This window comes from Buteo buteo, chromosome Z (genome assembly GCF_964188355.1).
Source record: "Buteo buteo chromosome Z, bButBut1.hap1.1, whole genome shotgun sequence".
NCBI classification, from domain to species: domain Eukaryota; kingdom Metazoa; phylum Chordata; class Aves; order Accipitriformes; family Accipitridae; genus Buteo; species Buteo buteo.
Genome location: NC_134204.1, coordinates 52,475,631 through 52,490,133, shown reverse-complemented (window position 1 = coordinate 52,490,133; position 14,503 = coordinate 52,475,631). Strand labels below are relative to the sequence as shown.

At 39.1% G+C, this 14,503-nt stretch overlaps 1 protein-coding gene across 1 annotated transcript in view; it reads right to left on the bottom strand.

Moving 5' to 3' along the window:
• The window catches only part of FBN2 (fibrillin 2), a 173,808-nt gene that overhangs the window by 83,855 nt on the left and 75,450 nt on the right, over positions 1 to 14,503 (bottom strand). The window contains exons 13-18 of the mRNA XM_075019653.1: positions 13,995 to 14,120; positions 13,214 to 13,336; positions 12,069 to 12,191; positions 7,439 to 7,591; positions 6,488 to 6,541; positions 522 to 647 (exon numbers count right to left, since the gene is read on the bottom strand). Of these exons, the coding sequence (XP_074875754.1) occupies positions 522 to 647; positions 6,488 to 6,541; positions 7,439 to 7,591; positions 12,069 to 12,191; positions 13,214 to 13,336; positions 13,995 to 14,120 (705 nt within the window). The remainder of the gene's footprint in view (positions 1 to 521; positions 648 to 6,487; positions 6,542 to 7,438; positions 7,592 to 12,068; positions 12,192 to 13,213; positions 13,337 to 13,994; positions 14,121 to 14,503) is intronic.

The following is a 14,503-nucleotide window of genomic DNA, read 5'->3' as shown; positions in this document are numbered from 1 at the left end:
ACTAAGTGTGCAGCACTCCATTCTGCTGTACCTGTGTAACATGGGCACATCACAAATTACTGCATACTGCAGACACTGTGTACATAGGCCACCAGTTATCATTTCGTTGTAATGACAGCCTTCTGTTACATTTTATTATGCAAAATCGTGACCTTCAGCTCTTGACAAATTATCATCCAGCCTTGAAAGGGACACATTTTAGGTGGTCTTGACAAATGTTACACATTAAAGTATAACACAAACTGATCCATGCTTTTGAGAAAATTAATTCCTAACCTGCAATGGTATCTCCTGCTTACGCTTCCCAAACAGTAATACTCCCCCACCAAATAACAGATAAATACAGCAGTAAGAATATTAGCTATGCAGTGACTGAGAAAAGCAGTTTCATTAGAGATTTTTTTGCATTTTCATTGTAGCTTTAAGAAGTAGATGTCTTGCAACCTAAATTCTGTCAATGCAAATTAGCATCAATACAGGGATGAATTATTCAACAATAATAAAAAAATTGAGCAACTTACCCACACAATTCCTTCCAGAAGGATCAGGCTCATAGCCACTGTTACAGTTACAACGATAGCTGCCACGTAAGTTTTCACAAATTCCATCGGAGCAAATATCAGGATCCAATGCACACTCATTAATATCTGTATTAACACAACACAGAAGACAACCAGACACTGAAAGATATGAAAAAACAGATCCTGTGATAGACATGGACAACACCTGACTCACTGGATTTTGGGGCTGTCACTTAGATCTAGTATATAGCAAGGGTGCAGTCAGAAGGCTGAAAGAAGTGATTATTCCCCTCTATTTGACACCAGTGAGGCCAAACCTGGAATACTGTGTCCAGTTTTGGGCCACTTCATGAGGTTCACATGGGCCCACTCCTCAAGGCTGTCAATGTCCCTCTGGATGTTATCTTTTGCCTCTAGTGAATCAACTACACCACTCAGGTTGGTGTCATCTGTGAACTTGCTGAGGGTGCACTCAATCCCACTATCTGTGTCACTGATGAAGACATTCAACAGTATTGGTCCTAGTATGGACACTTAAGGGACACCACTTGTTGCTGGTTTCCCCTTGGACATTGAGTCATTGACCATAACTCTTTGCACATGGCCATCCAGCCAATTCCTTACCTATCTAACAGTCCATCCATCAAAGCCATCTATCTCCAATTTAGTGGAGAGAGAAGAATGTTGTGGGGGACTGTATCAAAGGCCTTACAGAAGTCAAGGTAGATGATATCTGTAGCTCTTCCCTTGTCCACTGGTGCAGTCCCTCCATCATAGAAGGCCACTAGATTAGTCAAGCATGATTTGCCCTTGGTGAAGCCATGTTGGCTGTCTCTAATCATGTCTGTCTTCCATGTTTTGACATAACTTCCAGGAGGACCTACTCCATCTTACCGTGCACCGAGGTGAAGCTGACTGGTCAGTAGTTCCCAGGGTCCTCCTTACTACCCTTTTAAAAATGGGTGTGATATTGCCTTTTCTGCACTCAGTGGGGACTTTGCCTGACTGCCATTTTTCAAATGATGGAGAGTGGCTTAGTAACTACATCTGCCATTTCCCTCAGGACCCTGGGATGCAGCTCATCAGGTCCCATGGACTTGTGTATGTTCAGGTTCCTCAGGTGGTCTTGAACCTTATTTCCTATGATGGGGGGGGACTTTGTTTCCCCAGTCCCTGCCTTGATGTTCGGAGACTTGAGAGATATGGGAAGAGTCATTACCAGTGAAAACTCAGGCAAAAAATTGTCAAGTACCTCAGCCTCCTCCATGTTGGTTGTCACTAGTTCTCCTGTCTTATTTATCGTGTTGGTGTGGGTCTGTGTACATTTTCTTGTAATCTTCCTCTTCTGACCAATGTACCTGTACAAGCCTGTCATATTCTTCACACTCCTTGCCAAACTCAGATCCAGCTGTTCCCTAGCTTTCTTGATCTCATGCCTACATATCTGGACAGCATCCATGTTTTCACTGCCTATGCATTTCCTTCTTACACTTTAGTTTGACCAGGAGGTCCTTACTCAGCCATGCTGGTCTCCTGCCTTCCTGCCTGACTTCTTCCACGTGGAAATCAAGAGCTCTTGTGATCTAAGGAAAATGTCCTTAAAAAGCTGCCAGCTCCGTTATTCTCCTTTATCCTTAAGGACAGTTTCCCAGGGGGTCCTATCCACTGATTTCTCAAACAACTGAAAGTTGCTCTTCTAAATTTCAGGGTCCTGGCTTTAGTCTTGACTTGGCCCATATCCCTCAAGACCATGAGTTCCACCAGGGCGCGATCACTCAGCCCAGGCTACCATCAGTCTTGACCTCACTAATTAGTTCATTTGTGTTGCTAAGCAACAGATCCAGTAATGCTTCTCCTCTGGTTAGGCTATGACCTGGATTAAGAAATTATCCTCGGTGCGCTCCAAGAGTCTCCTGGACTACATACGGCTTGCTGTGCTGCTTTTCCAGCAGATGTCAGGGTGACTGAAGTCCCCTAGCAGGATCGGTATGAAAAGAGGCTGAGGGAACTGGACTTGTTTAACCAGCAAGAGGGAAGATGAGAGGGACATCTAATAGCAGTTCTCTGATCTTAATAGGTGGTTACAGAGAAGATGGAACCAGACTCTTCTTTGAGGTACGCAATGACAGGGCAAGAGACAACAATTGCAAGTCACAACATGGGAAATTTTAACTGAACACCAGGAAAATAATTCTTCCTCATGAGAGTGGTTCAGCAGAGATGCTATGGGAACTCCATCCTTGGAGTTTTCCAAACTCCACTGGGCAAGGCCTTGAGAAACGTGATTCAACTTTGAAATTACCCCTGCTCTGAGCAGAAGGTTAGGTTGTATGACCTCCAGATATCCTTTCCAAATTAAATCAATAGGGAACTATGTTTTGGGTTTGTGTGACGAGGTTTTCGCAGCAGCAGGGGCAACAGGGGTGGCTTCTGTGAGAAGGTGCTAAAAGCTTCCCCTATGTCTGACAGAGCCAATGTCAGCCGGCGCCAGGATGGACCTGCTGCTGGTCAAGGCCAAGCCCATCAGCGATGGTGGTAGTGCCTCTGGGAGAACAGATTTAAGAAGGGGGAAAAAAAACCTGCTGTGGAACAGCAGCCAAAAGAGAGGAGTGAGAATACGTGAGAGAAACAGCCCTGCAGACAGCAAGGTCAGTGAAGAAGGAAGGGGAGGAGATGCTCCAGGTGCCGGAGCAGAGATTCCCCTGCAGCCCGTGGGGAAGACCATAGTGAGGCAGGCTGTCGCCCTGCAGTCCACAGAGGTCCATGGTGGAGCAGATCTCCACCTGCAGCCCGGGGAGGACACCACGCCAGAGCAGGTGGGTGCCTGAAGGAGGCTGGTACCCCATGGGAAGCCCACACTGGAGCAGGCTCCTGGCAGGACCTCCGGATCCATGGAGAGAGGAGCCCACAGAGCAGGTTTTCTGGCAGGACTTGTGACCCCACAGGTGACCCACGCTGGAGCAGCGTGCTCCTGAAGGACTGCACCCCATGGAAGGGACCCACGCTGGAGCAGCTCATGAAGAACTGCAGCCTGTGGGAAGGACTCATGTTGGAGAAGTTCATGGAGAATTGTCTCCCGTGGGAGGGACCCCACGCTGGAGCAGGGGAAGAGTGAGGAGTCCTGTCCCTGAAGACGAAGGAGCAGCAGACACAAAGCGTGATGAACCGACCATAACCCCCATTCCCCTGCACTGTTGGGGGGGGTAGGTAGAGAATTCAGCAGCAAAGCTGTGCCTGGGAAGAAGGGACGGGTGGGGGGAAGGTGTTTTAAGATTTGGGTTTATTTCTCATTACTCTACTCTGGTTTGATTGGCAATAAATTAAGTTAACTTTCCCCAAGCTGAGTCTCTTTTGCCCGTGACAGTAATTGGTTGAGTGATCTCTCCCTGTCCTTATCTCAACCCACAAGGCTTTTGTTGTATTTTCTCTCCCCTGTCCCGTTGAGGAGGGGAGTGATAGAGTGGCTGCATGGTGCTTAGCTGCTGGATGGGGTTAAACCACGACAGTAGGAATACCTTGATGCAAAATATCTAGCCTGTGCACTCAGTGCCTGTCGTTTAAGGATCTAGGTAAGAAGTCATATATTATTAGGTGACACAATTACTTTTCCTAATACAGAACTAATGCATAGGTGAATACCACAGCATTACAGGAATTATAGCATTTGTTGGAAATTTACAATTTTTCTCAGATTGACAGAACAGGATGATGAATTGAGATATACTCCCTGAATTTACAGTCCCATATAGAATTTCTACTGTAGTTGGAAAATTCAAAAATATTCATATGAACTACAAGAACAGGAACAGGCTAGTTTTAATATTTTTTGCCTCTGAGAAAAAGAGGGTTTTTCAATACTAATTATTTCTTCCCATACGGTAAGCCCATTACTTTAAATAGTTCCCTTTCCAAACCCTGGAAAGAACAGTAGGGGTGCTGGCCTAGCTGTGACTTCACAAAAACCTTGTTTTATACTTGTACTGCTCAACTTTTTATAAAGGACATTTCCTCTTTAACCATACTGCAGTTTAGATGATGATTTACATATACTCAGACATGCATTTGGAAAAATCATGCTAACCCTGGATTAAACTCAAAGCTATTAGACATCTGAAAATTTCATAAGAAAATATGAATTAGTGTAATATTTCAGCTTTATATTTTCTTTTGAGCAAAAAGTTTTCTGTAGCTTACTAAACTTTTTTGTGTCTTGGGGACAAGCCACACAATTTCATGACTCTCTCTCTCCTTATCAAATTAATGATTTCACAAGGTCCAGCCTTTCCTGTTACTTTGTATAATGAACCAGACGGCAAAATCTTTGTCCTCACCTATATCCAGATTTCTCCCACATGAAGACATGAAGGTTTTGTGCTTGTTAATCACAAGCTGAATGACAGAAGTAGGGATGTGATGATGGACTGCAGTCTAATTAACAATCTATACATCAACTAAAAGTCAGATAAAGTCTTTATGACAAAAGCTTCACTGATAAAGTGTATTCCCACTCTTGACAATGAGAATGCATGAGGAACACAACAATTTTTATTAGGGATTGAATGTGGCAGCAGTATTCCTCTCCTTTAGCAAATGAAATTAGTAAACAAAGTACCTTGGTATAAGCAAGAAAATTGTCTGCAAGGTCGCTGCACAAGATGTACAGAAAATACTATGGTTTTCTTTAGAAACCTAAACAAAAAGGGACTTTAGTTGAGACGTGAACCCCCAAGAGATTATAGTCTTTATCATGCAGTTGGTAGAGACCACAACTGGTTTTATGTTTTAGTGAGAAATTGTACTTTCCATGTATCCAAAAGGACATATAACCTCCCTATCAGACTACATGCAAATTCTCATGGTAGGATGCTGTATATACAACAACATTAGGGTACACTACCATTATTTCCCCATGAGATTTAGAGATTCTTCAAATGGACCTTGCATAATTCACTGAAAAGAAAACGGAGAGAATTTACAGACTATGGATTTCAAATTACTTGTAAGTTTGGTAACATGTTAAGCAATGAGCTCATAGAGAAGAAAAAGCTATGCATATACACTTACAGTACTGAACAGAACCATAATTTCTTTTATTATAGTACTACTTTAAAAAGTTATGTAGGCTGTTTCTAAGTATAATAATCAGAGGGTCTCACTCTGTTCCTGCTGAACTGAATAGAAGCTTTAATGCTGACAAGGATAAAAGCTATACAAATTAAATGCCTGTAAATACTAAATGTACAGTATCTGCTTTAATTTGGCTGCAACTTTATTAACTCATCAGGGAACTATCTAGCCATAAATCACAATAGTGTGTTCCACCATTCCTTCAACCCACTCTACTTATTTGGCAGCTGCAGCATGCGTTGCCCCTACTTCAGGCCTGGCTCAGCTATTACTTTTAAAATCCCTCTCTCTGTGGTACTAGAAAAAGCAGCTGGATCTTTACAGTTCCTTGTACTAAATGCAAGTGCTTACTTTCAGGACTTTTTTTAGGGGGGTCTTTTTTAGTAAGCTCTCTTCCAACTCTAACTCACCAGAGAAATGATCCCTCCATGGACACAGTCCATGTAGAGAACACTGGATCTGGAGTGAAAATCTGCTCTATTACTATCCCAGCTGACTGAAAATCAACTGCAAATGCAAGTGGTTGCTGTCATTCCCCAAATGAGGGAGAACTGTCTTATGCCTATTCTAAAAAAAAAAAAAAATTATAGGTCAGATCTTTAAAAAGGATGACTTTTTTTTCTTGTTAGGGTCAGGCAAAATCCAATGCTGTAGAGAATGAATTCTGGCCTTTTCTTTAGACAACATTTAATTATTGTACTTAGATAATGAAAATACTAAAATCAAGATATTAATCTTGAGGCAAAAAACTCCACCGTAGTATGTTAAAGAAAAATATAATTCTGAGTATATTTTTTTTAACCTTGAATCACATACATTAAAGAAAATGTGCAACATACCTCGTCCATCCACAGTAATACCTATTCCACTGCTACACAGGCCATGGAATTCAGCTACTCAATTGAAGCAAAGAGATATTGGGGAAAAAAGAAAATGTTATTTCCAGTGTTTTACCTTCTTTAATCCTCAATCAAATCCACCTGATCATTTTTCAAAACAATTTTTCTACAATGTAACTAATAAAATGCCAATGTTCACATGAAATAACTACTTATAGACAATATAGCTAAATATGGCTAGTAGTATTCCACCCTGAACTTTCACATATATATAAAAATGAAATATGATAACAAGAATTAAACATTCAAGTAATTTCATTATAGTCTTGACAGAACTGTCTCCTGAAGTTACTGCTTTCAGCCATAATGCCAGTTTTACTTCATTTCTTCTAAAGTTTTCTGCTATGTCAGAAAATGACACTGAATGGAAATACTGTCCAAGATAGATGATCTCAGCTGTATATTCAAGAGATTTTCTTTTAATCAATCCCCAGGTTTATTTGGAGAACTGATTCTTATAAAATGAAATACAGCTTTCTAAAATTAATATGGGCTGCTCTTTTAAACTGTATTGATTTGACTAGGAAACTTACAGAGTCATCAGAGAACTCTGCTTATTCTCTTTAAAGTATTATTCCTTATAGCTAACACTTAATTCAGGGACCCTACTTCATCCATAGCATACTCATGTCCTTTGTCTTGAATTTTGTCACAGTCTGGCCAGCTCCAGAACTAGGTTCACCTCAAATGTTACAATGCATAAAAACACACTCAACATAAAATACCATTTTTTCTTTAAAGGAGAAACCATTTCCAGAATCAGCATATGATTCCATTAAATACCCTATTCACTTCTCTTTAAGAAATTAAATACATGAATAACCTGATCTGAACAAGATTTTTTTAAGTCTGTATGTTCACTGTAGTATTCAAAGAAACACAAAATTTTACCTGAGTTTTTAGCAGGGCAGGGGTGACATGGCTCTCCAAAACCATAGTCTGGATTGGCACAGCAACATTCAGACTTTGTCACAGCACCAGGGAAAGGACGGACACACGCTCCTTTTTTGATGCTTCCATAGCATGTGCTACGCATGTGAGTATCTAAGAAAGGGCAAGCAAAGAAATAATTTATTTCCTTAGACTGAGAGTGAAATATATGCATACTATCCAACAAGAGCTAAAAAAAAAAATTTTGTTCAACAAAATGGTTACACTGACTACATCTGCATTGCGCTGCTACAGTAATCCTGATGGCATCAAGGCCAATTCTTAAAATGGTTAGCTCCTGGAGCTTTCTCCAGAGCACTTTGAAACCACCTAAAGTAGCATACTGTGAGCAAATTTAAAAGTATTCCAAAGGACTCAGCAAGATGACCCCCACACCAGAGCTGCTTTGAAAATCTGTCAACATATATCTCAATAAGAAACACAGAATGGCTTGAATCAGCATGTGGTGACAAATTTTTCCCTTTGAGAAGTATTACAACCATAACCTGGACACACAGATCTTCTATTTACTTCCAAAATTGTTCCTCGTGTAGGATAACTCACCAGCAGCCCAGGGCTGCTAATATGGGAGGTTACTTATTTCCGAAAGGAGGAGCATAGACTCCTACACTATTTACAAATTCTGATAAAAAATGGAATTTCAGCAGATTGTTCAGACCAGCATTTACATGACATGGCTATCTTAACAGGTTTACATATAAACTGGCACCAGTGCTGGATTAGCATTAAGATATCAAAGAGGTCCCAACACCTAGCTAGCAACAGCAATTTAGCAGTTCTTACACATGACTAGGTGGTGGGGAAAGCAGAATTACTGCCTAGAATACAAGAAATTTCTGGAGGTTTGTGATTAAAAAGCCACTATGGAAATGACAGTCCTGGGAGAGGACTAGAAATCATGGCCAGGACAAATTACCTTATTATACAGAGAAAACAGATAATACCTGGAAGGTCTCCAACCTCGAAAATCATGCCATAAAAGACAGCAGAAAAATTTACAGGACAACCACACAGCTGTAGGACTTACCATGTGCGTACTGCCAATCTTGCAGCTGATTTAGTCATATAAATCAATCTGACTGACATGACCAATAAGATGGGTCTCTGATCCAGAGCATAAAATAAGTTCTACAGTGTTCTGAAATTCATATCCAAAGGCTATTCAAACTATACATGGGGAGCAGTGCAGGTTCATCAGTAAGGTGCACTGTCATGACATGGGGAACCTGAGCTTGGTGAGCTGCCTGCAGCAACTAAGCCGTGGACAAAGCAGTGCCTGTCCTTCTCATCCTTGCTCTGGATCAGAGTTTAGCATTGGTGCTGGTGTAACTGTGTACCTCCTTATAGGAAACTTCACTGATTCCCAAAGAACAGCATTTCTAGAGGCTGTGGTGTAGCACTTCAAAATCCGCAACTGTTATCACCACCATACTTGTGGTCAAGGTCAGGTGGACCAGTGGTTGACCTATTCACAGTGAAAGTCACTGCACCAATCCAGGTGCCCTAGGTCAAACCATGCAATGCTCATGACAGGCACTTTGAGGTATGGTTCTGCAAAATAACCAGGGTGAAATAAAACTTAGCTGTTTTGTCCTCAAAGGCTATAGCTTTGGGCAGAGATGTGAACTGCAGACTGAATTATAATTAAAAGTGTCTCAACAGAGAACAAACAATATTGAGCAAAGCTATAGCCATAGCTCAGTGCAAGTTCTGAGGTGATACACAAATGCACACACACACAGAACCAGCTGAGATATCCCGAGCATGGAGCTGCTGTTAGAAGTATAGCCAAACCTGAAATGCCTGCAAATACTCATTTGGCTCTGAGTGTTTATCTAACTGTTCCTTCTCCAAGCATTTGTTCCCCCTTGCTGTAATTTTTTTTCCGAAGTGGTATAACATTTTGTGATTGACTCTGCCATACTTATTAATACTAAATAAAAAAGCAATTTATTCTATGAATAGTCCCACCAGAATCAATGGCACTATTCAGAAGTAAAATACAGTGCAAAGTAAGAGAGAATTGACTGTAGGCTCTTTGATTTTATGTTTTTGCTAATTGCCTAGCAAATTTGTGGGAATACTCTTAAAAGGCAGTAATTTTTCTAACCTTCAGACTACAAATACTCTTCTAGCAGCCACAATGTCTGAGAAGTATTATTTAGCTCATGTAATATATGGGACAGAACAGCCAGACAGAGAATTCCTGTAGTTAACACAGCATGTGTATGTATATATACACACACACACACATACATATACACATAATTCTGAGCAGCAGATTGGCTTGGAAATTCTATTCTAAAGGTCATGTATGAGGATATTTTTGTTATGCAATATTTGAAATTTCCTATATTACTTTATGCCTGGAATAATTACATCATCTTCTTAAAAAGAATTTTCCAAATAAATCATGATTCTGCCTTATGATTTTTGTCATATTAAGGATATTTCCTTTTGAAAATTTAAGCATTTATGGTAAACCTTAAACCTATGTGACACATGGAGCTGAACGTTTTCAAATAAAAAATAGTGTTCACAGCTGATGGCCAACTTGTGAAGCCTTTAGCTAGTTCTAGCATGCTAGAACTGTAGTTGCATTAGGTACATGAAAGCACAGAAAACTGAGCACTGCATTGATTCTTTGCAGCTGTGTCACTAACGGGGTAAAGATGAGGCAAACTTGGACCACAAAAAAGGTACTGAACAGCTTGTACTCAAATCTGCTGTGTTTTGCTGCTGCCACTAAGCAGTAAAATTCCTGTATTAAAAACAGTATACCAAGCCTTTTCAGATTGTTTTATCTTTTCCTTCCTTTTCTCCAAATGTTTAATAAACAACTTGGCTACTACATAGGAGAGAACAAACCTTGCTTTTTTTGGTTCAATCTTTAGTACAGTTTTGCTTACTAAAAAGTCTCATTTATTTAAAACAACAAATATTTGGGTTCCAACTGAGAGACTGAGAATGCTTTTTGGCTTTTATTAGCCTATTTTTTAAGCCATTCTGAGTTTTTATTGTGCATTTTTTAAACTGAAGTGGTAACAGAAAGGAGCAGCTTGTGCAGGCACTTGATAGAAATGCTTGCACTAGATTTTATTTTAAAGAATGATGAACTTCTGCACAATTTAAGAATTTATTTTAAATTAATTGATAATAGCAACACAAGGATGTAGTATCTCACATCCCTTTGGTGCAAGATAACCTCCAAACACTGTGATGAAGTCTGTCCTTCCTTTGTCTGGACACATGTAGATAAGACATAGCAGATAAGATGTATATGCATCCATCAGCACGACCAACCATAGTATTGATTCATATATACAACTACTGCAGAGCTAAGCTGATAGTTTCCTCTCTGCCTCTACTGCTTCATGATATAACCAGCTGGCCTGATCTAATACCAGCTCCAATGGCAGTCCAGTAACCAGCAGCCTCTAGCACACAAGGCCGTGTACCAAAAGTGAAGCAAATCTGCTGTGATGCTGCCAGAGGTGCGCTTTTCAGGCAAGGAGGCCCCATTCCAGGCATGTTTGCCTGCTGAAGCTTAATGCCATGCCTATCCATTAACTGAGCCTTGGGTCACCAATATGCATGATGATAGATACATTCATGAGCTAGGAGAGAAGAAACTTAGGGAATATAGAACTGATGTTCTGATATGCAGAAGAAGGGAAAGATTGTATCTCCAGTGGATTAAATTGGTTTAAGGAACTTTGCAGTATCACAGTCCCTAGTGCATGTAGTCCTACCACTCTCAGTAATTTTTATAAAATGTATATTATTCTCCACCCTTTTCATCAGCAATCAGTAGAAAACAAGGGACTGAATACCTCTTGTCCTCTACCCTTTTTTATTCTTCATCAGGTTGAAAATGCTTCATTTTTGTCCAGTGAGCTCCCTGAAACTATGCTAGAGATCCTGGTGGAGTTGGGTGAAGAATCTCTTAACTGTCAACCAGTAAGATTTGAGAGGATAAGATGCTGCAGTTCAGATTGTATGACAAAAGACTGTTTATCAGCAGACTAGAAAATGTATGCCTCAAAACCAAAAAGAGATGCCAGGAAGAGTAAATACTGTAAGTTTAATTTATAGGAATAACAGGTAAACAAGAGGTGGTGCCACTCTGATTCCACAGAGGAATTTAAGATTCCTGTCTTTTAACACTAGGTTTATGGGATAGGACAATGCAAGACTTCCTAATAATTCTTAATAATGATATTTGAGTTCACAGAAACAAATCTATCTAGTTTTCACTATTTCTCCTGCTAGAGCTTTTTCTTTTTTAACACTATGGTACAGGGAGAATAAAATGTTTTCAGATTAGAGAAAGAAATTAAAAGGGGAATGCAAAAATATCAGTGTCACAACCAAGATATATACGTGTTTTAGTGATGTGGAGTGGATGATGTGCAACTGAATATAAATATGTATATATATCTATACAAAAATGCACATACATGAACACAAACAAATAACAGAACAAAAGACAAATAATTTGATGCATTTCTTTAATTTGATAACCTGATAATTCCACTTGCTTTTCAATGAAAAATAAAATCTCACTTACCTACACACACACGACCATCAACTCCAACAGCCAAGCCAGGTGGACACTCGCACCGAAAGGATCCTTCAGTATTTATGCAATGACCATTCATGCAAATTCCTGATGTCTGACATTCATCAATATCTATAAGGAGGCGACACAATTCAACAATCTATTTGCTGTTTTCAAGCAAGATTAAAATTAATATTTTTAGAACATTACCAAAAGACTTTATGATAGCAGATGAACCATCAACATATCCTTGTTTTGTTTCTAATAAAAATCTCATCTTGGAATTACACTAAATAATCAAAATTCCAGCTGCATATTAAAAAAAAAAAAAGAAAACAGAAAAACTGTAGGATTAGAGGCACCTCAGATTCTACATTAAGCAAAATTAATGATAAATATTCCCCTTTGTTCACCCCATGTTACTGTAATTTTGCTTTGAGGTGTGGTTAAGGAAGCACTAATCACAGAAAATCCATATGATGGTAAATTTTAATTTTGAAGAACTTTTCAGTGATCATCAATTTCTATCTAAGTCTACAGCCCAGCTGCATGTACACTAAGAAAACCACAGTTAACAGAAATGGTTCAATTTCAAATCAGAAAACTAACAATTTAGATGATTTTGCACTTACTAGAAATTACTCAAGCCCAAACCTTGTTCTACTGGCAGCAACAGGTATCTTCCATTAGTTTACTTAAACTGAAGCCAAATCAGACGTATTCTTAAAATGTTTAATGTAAGTTTTCAATGACCTCACTTTAAAAAGTTTGTAATGTTATGTGGCACATATGATGTCTTAAGTGTTATGCACGCTGAATTGCCAGAATAATGATGTGGAAAACATATTTCTGTATGTTCATCAATGTAAAGTCTTTTAAACCTTTTAGACTTCCCCCCAAGAGTTTTCAAAAGCTAATTTATCATCTGTTGTAGCTTTCACAATTCTATTAAATAATTCAGTTATTTCTCTCTGCAAATTAAAGATCTATTTTTATTCTAGGCAGCTTGAGAAATCTACTGTAATAAGTTAGCAAGGTATTGGTATGATATTGAATCCACGTGATGAGATTGCCATTCTTGCATGAATGAGTGTACAGGAAAAGCCATTTTCAATCAAGATTTTCTTAATGTGTTACTCCTCAGCTCTACATACCAGTACAATAACGCCCATTGGGAGCCAGAACAAATCCTGGTTTGCAGATGCATTTAAAACTTCCATCTTCATTTATGCACATCCCATTTAAACACATGTTTTTAGTGGTACACTCATCATGGTCTGCAAAACATTGCAAAGAAAACTGCTTACAGTTCCACACCTTCCAGAAGATGACACAGTAAAAACAAACGATCAGGACTGATGAGACATGTTCCTTCACTTGCAGATTAAATTCTACTCATAACTCTGATGAAGCATCTGAAGAGTTTTCACTCTATAGACAAAGCAGCAAATTTTTTCCCATTATGATCAGTTACTTTGAGTGTTTCAGCAGACTGTGTATGGAAGAACAGGGTGCATCTGTCTTTCTTACACGAAACGATAAAAAGCTTCAATCACCTGATAGAATTAAGAGCTTGTTTATCTAGGAAGTTTTTTTTGACACAGTATAGTCAAAATTAAAACCAGTTATTTCTTCAGCAGTGCTGATATAAGGAGCACTTGCTATGAAGCTTTAGGGAAAAATGTTATTCTTGGCACTGAGTTACCTGGGACTCTTGAGGAGAGATGTAGCTTCAAAAACAAAAATTATCTCAAGTTTTCTTTGAAATCATGCAGTTCTGTACAATAACTATTTGAATGCAGTGGCTACAAGTTCATCTCAGGTCGTACCTTATTTCAAAAAAGGTAATCCTTAATGATCCTTAATTGTAGTATGAAGTACAATTTCTAGAATCACCAAGCTAATGCCTGCCCCATTATTTAGAAGAGTTCTTACCCACACAATTTTTTCCATCTGTAGTCAGTTCAAACCCAGCATTGCAAATACACTGGAAACTTCCATCAGTGTTTACACAGCGGCCATTTTTACAAAGAACGCCATTCTGGATGCACTCATCTATATCTAAGGAAAAAAAAACACAAAACAAAACCACACAATCAGAGAATTACTGTAAGATAAAAATGTATATAGTGACAAATATTGCCTTGAAAAATACTGGCATGTTATTTAAATATTACTTGGAAAAAACTTTCCAAAGATGGTGAAGAATTTATTCTCATTGCATCAGAGATAGGAAAAATATTATTTTACAGACCTGTAAAATAAATAATAAGTTTTGTGATGCTCAGCAATTACTTTATGAATACCTTTAAAAAGCTACTTACACATTCATCTGTGTACATACATAAATATACACCTGTCGTACTAATAGTCTATTTCCTGATTTTTTTGTAGAACTCCCAGCTGGGGAATTCCCTGGCCAAGTGACATATATTCCAGAGTAA